This window comes from Argentina silus (assembly GCF_951799395.1).
Source record: "Argentina silus genome assembly, chromosome: 1".
In the NCBI taxonomy this organism is placed as follows: domain Eukaryota; kingdom Metazoa; phylum Chordata; class Actinopteri; order Argentiniformes; family Argentinidae; genus Argentina; species Argentina silus.
The window spans coordinates 2352894-2360393 of record NC_139655.1 but is presented as its reverse complement, the minus strand read 5'-3'; the positions used below and the strand labels follow the sequence as shown (position 1 = coordinate 2360393).

The 7500-nt window shown below is 50.8% G+C and overlaps 1 protein-coding gene across 1 annotated transcript in view; it reads right to left on the bottom strand.

Annotated features, from left to right (window-relative positions):
• lama1 (laminin, alpha 1) overlaps positions 1-7500 on the bottom strand; it is a gene marked incomplete at its 5' end in the record, with an annotated part of 57660 nt that overhangs the window by 40373 nt on the left and 9787 nt on the right. The window contains 4 exons of the mRNA XM_083682078.1: positions 64-181; positions 1091-1180; positions 1347-1526; positions 3105-3347. Coding sequence (XP_083538204.1) covers positions 64-181; positions 1091-1180; positions 1347-1526; positions 3105-3347 — 631 coding nt within the window. The remainder of the gene's footprint in view (positions 1-63; positions 182-1090; positions 1181-1346; positions 1527-3104; positions 3348-7500) is intronic.

Genomic DNA, 7500 nt, shown 5'->3' with positions numbered 1-7500 from the left:
ATCCTGAGCTGAGTTTCAGTCTTATTCCGGTTTAGGGGGTTCGAGGGACCAAGTCCAGCTTACTCTCGCAAGTGTTGCCTTTTGAGCGGGTTCCCGGTTGCCACGGTTCCTGGTGGTATCCGGGGCAACACTCATTACAGCTCTCCCCACACGTATTGTGCTCGCACACACACTGCAACTTCTGAGGGGACAAAAGAGAGAGAGAGCAAGGATGGGACGGGCGAGGGAAACACTGTTCTTCTTCTGCTATCGTCCTATTGTCTGTTGGGTCATTGTGTGTGAGCAGTAGATTGCTACGCGCACGCACAAACACACACACACACACACACACACACACACACACACACACACACACACACACACAGAGACACAGACACACACACACACACACACACACACACACACACACAGAGACACAGACACACACACACACACACACACACACACACACACACACACACACACATCTAATTAAATGGCTTCCTCATTTGTGCTGACAATAGTCCCATACGAGGTGTGACTCAACACTTGTGTGTTGCATGTGTGTGATGTGGTGTTTGTGTGTGATGTGTGTGTCTCTGTGTGTGTCTGTGTGTGTGATGTGGTGTTTGTGTGTATTGTGATGGTGGGAAACATGTGATTGTATTTCTCATTGCTGGGCTGCAGCACCAGTAGGATTAGTGTGTGTGCTTTCTCATCCTCTTGTTAACGTGACTTTCCCTTTAATGAGGAAGCCAACTCAACTGGGCAAATGTTGGGCTAGACCATTCCCACAGGACTACAGTATAGGGGGGGGTTGGGAAGATTTCCCTGCTGAATTTATACATTTTAAAATGACCGGCGTCACTTCTCACAAGTAGCACAACATTTCAATAAAAACACAGCACTCTTAACAAACATACAAATCACAGTGAACCTTTGCTGACCCCTAAGAGGCAAGCTTTATTGAGTCAAAATGTGACACGAAGGGCATCCCAAAAAATCTCAGAAAGGCAGTAATTCAGCGTTAAACTCTGTGTCTGAAACAAAGGCCGACTGACAGCCGTAGCGTGATCCTGCACGGGCAGGGCGAAGGGCAGCCTGGCGTTACCTTGGCAACGGGGTCCCAGGGGCAGCTCTGGGCGTGGCCGTAACAGATGCACATCCCGCCCACAGAGATGTCCTTGATGGAGTAATAGTACTGCAGGACACACAACAGCCAATCAGAGTTAGAATACACACGCTAACTCAGCAAACATCCAATCGCGTTAGAAGACTCAGTGAAGACTCAGTGCACTATGAAGTCACAAGGCTTCTGGAAAACGAGCCATTGAGAACTGGACAGAAAAGAAGAGCAGTCGCTGTACCCGCCGCGTGACGATAGGGTCCACCTCCTTGGGGTCGCAGTGGCTGAGGGTCATGAGGTCGGCGTTGAGCGTGCGGATCCTCTGCATGCGCAGGCGGATGTAGCGTGCTGAGGTGAAGTCCAGCAGCTCTGGCGTGAGGTCATCAGCACTGGGGCGACCGTTGATCAACGACGTGTGGATCTGTGTGTGTGTGTGTGTGCGTGTGTGTGTGTGTGTGTGTGTGCGTGTGAGTGTGTGTGTGTGTGTGTTTGTGTGTGTGTGTGTGTGTGTGTGTGTGTGTGTGTGTGTGTGCGTGTGTGTGTGTGTGCGTGTGAGTGTGTGTGTGTGTGTGTGTGTGTGCGTGTGAGTGTGTGTGCGTGTGCGTGTGCGTATGAGTGTGTGTGTGTGTGTGTGTGCGTGTGTGTGAGTGTGTGTGGGTGGGTGTGTGTGTGTGTGTGTGAGAGAGAGAGAGACAGAGAGAGACAGGAGTGGAGATGGGAGAGCAGACTCGTTACAAAACTGTTTACATTTAAGATCACAAAGGTTCAGGTGAGACACTTTAAGGAGGAGGGCAGCTGATCGTCAGGGACAGACAGCTGATCGTCAGGGACAGACAGCTGACCGTCAGGGACAGACAGCTGATCGTCAGGGACAGACAGCTGACCGCCAGGGACAGACAGCTGATCTCACGTGATGAAAATGGTGTCACATGTTCACGGGACAGGCTTTAGGAGCTGAGTGATGCTCAGACTCCGCCCCCGCTGAGCCGTTGTTCGCCACCGGCTATGGGAGTGCGTTTCTGGACATCCCACCCACTACTCCCAGCTTCCACCTGCAGGTTCACTCTGTGGTTACCTAGCTACGGGGGGGGGGGGGGTCGAAGTTCATGGGCTCCCTGCTATGTACAGTACCAGTAAAAAGTTTGGACACACCTTCTCATTCAATGGTTTTTCTTTATTTTTTATTATTTTCTACATTGTAGATTAATATTGAAGACATCAAAACTATGAAGGAACACATATGGAATTATGTAGTAAACAAAAAAGTGTTAAACAAACCAGAATACGTTTTATACTTTAGATTCTTCAAAGTAGCCACCTTTTGCTTTGATGACAGCTTTGCACACTCTTGGCAAGGTTGTGTCCAAACTTTTGACTGGTATTGTATATTATTTGTATTTAATGTTGTTTAACTTCAAGCGGGGAGCTGTATCAGAGCGGAGACATCCATTTACGCCAGACCTAATGTATGACCATTTTCATTCAACTTTACACTCAATCGATGTCAGTGTCCTGACTGAACCCTGCCTAAACACATTTCTGTCGGTGGGAACCGATTATAGATTGGCTGAGATGACTAACCATCCTTATCTAAAGAAGGACCCAGGGGGCGTTGGGAGTGTTGGTCCCTACCTCTCCGTGCTCCAGGGTTAGGGTTAGGGTTAGGGTTAGGGTTAGGGTTAGGGTTAGGCTTAGCTAACCCAGGGGGCGTTGGGAGTGTTGGTCCCTACCTCTCCGTGCTCCAGGGTTAGGGTTAGGGTTAGGGTTAGGGTTAGGGTTAGCTAACCCAGGGGGCGTTGGGAGTGTTGGTCCCTACCTCTCCGTGCTCCAGGGGTACGAGGCGGTTAGGGTTAGGGTTAGGGTTAGGGTTAGGGTTAGGGTTAGCTAACCCAGGGGGCGTTGGGAGTGTTGGTCCCTACCTCTCCGTGCTCCAGGGTTAGGGTTAGGGTTAGAGTTAGGGTTAGCTAACCCAGGGGGCGTTGGGAGTGTTGGTCCCTACCTCTCCGTGCTCCAGGGGTACGAGACGGGAGTAGTAGGAGGTACAGATGACCTCGTCGTCGCGTTTGTAGGTGGGCGGGCCGAGGCGGGGGGTGATGTTGTAGCGTGTCAGACAGTCGCTGTCGCTGATGGCGTAGTACTGCCACGGCTTGAAGGACACGCCGTCCAGAGAACGTTCCAGAATCCAGTTTCCGGGACGGGGAGAGTTGGCTGCCTTGATGATGATGTAGGCCACCTGGAAGATCTGTAGACACACACACACACGCGCGCGCGCACAGACACACGGACACACACGGACACACACAGACACACACACACACACACACACACACACACACACACACACACACACACAGACAAACACACACACACACACACACACACACACAAATGTTATTATTGATGAGAATACACAAATAAGCATTCTGACTGGGAGCACCCCTAGTGCACCTTGCTGTACCCACCACGGTATATTCATCAGAGCACGAAGACACCTCTGATTGGACGGTGTGGTTCATATGAAGCAGGTCCGTGTTGTGTACAGGTTGGGGACCACTTTAGACATAATGGTAGGATGAAGAACATTTAACCACTGAGTCACAACAGCAATAGTGCTCTCTCTCTCTCTCTCTCCCTCTCTCTCTCTCTCTCTCCTCTCTCTCTCTCTCTCTCTCTCTCTCTCTCTCCTCTCTCTCTCTCTATCATCGGTCGGGGGGAGACGAGCTAGACCAGCTACAATCCTGTTTCGACAGGCTCTTCAAACAAGCCCCTCTTTCATCGCTCACCCCCACATCCCCTCCTACCGATACCCCTATCCACAACTAGAGGCCTAGAGTTTACCCCCCTATCCCCCCCAACCACAACTAGAGGCCTAGAGTTTACCCCCCTATCCCCCCCAACCACAACTAGAGGCCTAGAGTTTACCCCCCTATCCCCCCCAACCACAACTAGAGGCCTAGAGTTTACCCCCCTATCCCCCCCTATCCCCCCCAGCCACAACTAGAGGCCTAGAGTTTACCCCCCTATCCCCCCCAACCACAACTAGAGGCCTAGAGTTTACCCCCCTATCCCCCCCTATCCCCCCCAGCCACAACTAGAGGCCTAGAGTTTACCCCCCTATCCCCCCCAACCACAACTAGAGGCCTAGAGTTTACCCCCCTATCCCCCCCAACCACAACTAGAGGCCTAGAGTTTACCCCCATATACCCCCCAGCCACAACTAGAGGCCTAGAGTTTACCCCCATATACCCCCCAGCCACAACTAGAGGCCTAGAGTTTACCCCCTGATTCCTGTTGTCTTTTAACCAACCCTTCCAGGGGTACGCATTATAACACAACACCTTCTGCAGACACACTATATCACAGGGGATTAGTCAGAACACCCCCCCCCCAACATAACCCCCTCACCCCCTTTCCTCTTGGGAGTTCCAGACACTTCTACTGACCTCAGGAATGCACAAATGGAACTCGTTTGGGGGTAGACATCCCCATAATTGTTTTCATGGGAACACAAACACACAATCTTCAAGTGTGTGTGTGTGTGTGTATGTGTGTGTGTGTGTGTGTGTGTGTGTGTGTGTGTGTGTGTGTGTGTGTATGCGTGTGTCCGTGTGTGTGTGTGTGTGTTGCCTTCCTTTCAACGCCATTTCGGCAACGATTATATGTTATATCCCACCCTGTCTTTTAACTTAAACCTCTCATGGTTTTCCATTCATGTTAAATCTGCTGCTCAGCCACGTATGGGTTGAGGGCAAAACCAACAGTCTCCTGTCCTTCCTTTGCCCCCACATAAATATCTGTCATCCATGACTACCAGGGGAAACAGCTCTGAACCAGTCACTTTTATCCTCCTTGTTGGAGTCAAATGTCAGCATCCCCTCAACATGCACTTATCTCCACATCTGATCCCCCCCCCACCCCCCTCCCCCTCACCCCCCCCCCCCCCCCCCCACACACACACACACCCCCCCCCACACACCACAGAGAGAGTTATCATCGCTGACGTGTGAAGACACAGACAGAGACGGCAGCTTAAAGCGAGAGGAGAAATCAGGAAACATCTGAATTACAGGCTGATGTTTCATTTACACTCCCAATAAGCATCTTCCAACTGGTGTGATAACTTTGATATGTAATGATAATGATATGTTCCTTCGTTGCTAGGAAATAAACAAGGGTGATTGTGTGTTAAGACTTGGTACAGCCGCCGTGAGAGCTGGAAATACATCTGATGCCGACGCTTCTTCAGTCGACTTGAAAAAATTCTCAAACGGAATGAAAAAAAAACTGTAAAGAAAACAATCGTGTCATGTCCAAAAAATGTCTCATGACGTTCTGACTGACTGACTGACTTGACACATCTCGTTTCTCTGACTCTGTGGTTTGTCGATGAGCGCTACATTGGCGCCGTGGCCTTGGCGCGGAGGAGGGATAGCTACATTATGTCTGTACCGTCCTCATGCTGACGCAGTAACGTAGGAGGACTCGTTCTGTGTGAACATAAACACCATCCAAGGAAACGCTGAAGCAGCAGTAGGCTTATCTCTCACCTGTCTTCGCCTCTCGAGTCGCTCTGCTGCTGATACTCCGCCGTAGATTGACGACCCATCTCTTACATCTTAACGGTCCCTCCTAAAGACCCCCCACTACCCCCCTGTTTCTCTCCTATTAATAATTTAAAAAAATCCTTCTTCTAGCATTGTGACTTCCTATGGCCCCTGGTGTGAGAATTGATTACTTTATCTTATGATGACTGATGGATAGATGATTCACTTACTTAAACAAATGTATTTGTTGGAAGTCGCTTTGGATAAAGGCGTCTGCTAAATGCCATTAATGTAAATATAAATGTACTCTGCTGGTATTAAAAAGAGTGTAAGGACCAGACGGTTCATTGATAGAATCGTAACGACTTTCCAATGTGTGTGTTTTGTATCTGTTACATGTTAAATGCATGACTGGGATGCCGATGCACTTATTTGGTGGTTGAAAGGAAACATCTGTTTTGTGTTTGGTACCCCAGGCTTTCATCTTTATCAAAACCGGACTGTCAGATCCTGACAGTCTGAGCACACAGGCTCAGGCCGAGACAGAGCCAGCATTGACCAGGGCACAGCAGGAGTCCAAACTGACAGGACAGCCGGTCCAGAGGGTCAGGAATTAGATGGTCTGATCTGGCACCGGATGCCATTCCTGCAGCAACCCCCCCCCCCCCAACCCACCACCCCCCACCCCCCAGTGACAGGGGCCAAAGTCTTTATCTAATTAGCAGGCCCCCTCCAAACAAACACACCGACACCATTTGGGGTCTGTCATCCTCTTGGCCCCCCAGGCTGCTGACTCAGGGGTGGGGTAGGAGGGGGCTGTTCCCCCTGGAGGACCAGCTGGATCAGGGAGGAGGGGCACAAGAGTGGGACAAACACAGAGGGCTCTGCTGTCCAAACAGTCCCTGCCTACCCAGCTGTGTTGGCCCACGCTGGCCTTCACACTGTTCATCACCACCACCACCACCACCACCACCTCCACCACCACCTCCACCACCTCCATCACCACCACCATTACCACCACCATCCCCACCACCACCACCACCATCATCCCCACCACCACCACCATCATCCCCACCACCACCACCACCATCACACTCACGTTGACCATCCACCACCAGCCAACCCAAAGATACATGTGACATGACTTCTTTATGGCCAAAAAACAATCTGGGTTGTTAATCTATGCAGAGGTGTTCATTCTGTGTCACTGGTCACAGTAGAGGTGGCTATCTATAAAGGGAAGTCAATTCAGGCATTTCATTGAAGAATTTGCGTCGAAAGTAATCTATTTCCAACACAAAGTTTGAATTTCAGAACTGAATGGACCTCCTAGGCAGAGCCTCACCAGATATGTTTCACACGGTAAGCTGTTGCAGTGGTGTAACAACTTAGCCTTGGGTTGGTTCACAGGCACATACTCCCTGTCCTGTCCAGTTTGTGGATTTATTTCTTCCCTTCTCTCTCTCCCCCCCTCTCTCTCTCTCTCTCTCTCTCTCCCTCCCTCTCTCTCTCCCCTTCTCTCTCTCCCTCCCTCCCTCTCTCTCCCTCCCCCCCTCTCTTTCTCTCTCTCTCTCTCCCTCCCTCTCTCTCCACCCCCCTCTCTCTCTCCCCCCCCCCCCCCCCCCCTCTCCTGTCCTGTCCTGTCCTGTCCTGTGATGTCCAGCCCCCAGCTCCCCTCCCCCATCCCATCACCACACAAAGGACTAACTCATCCCTCTGCCCTCCACACTCACTTGCGGTCAAACCTAACGCAGGGCTTTTATGTGGTCGACAAGACCACAACCACAACTTCAAGCACTGTTGTCTGGATTCCAATGTTACTGCAACCAACCACAGCATAACTAACCACTG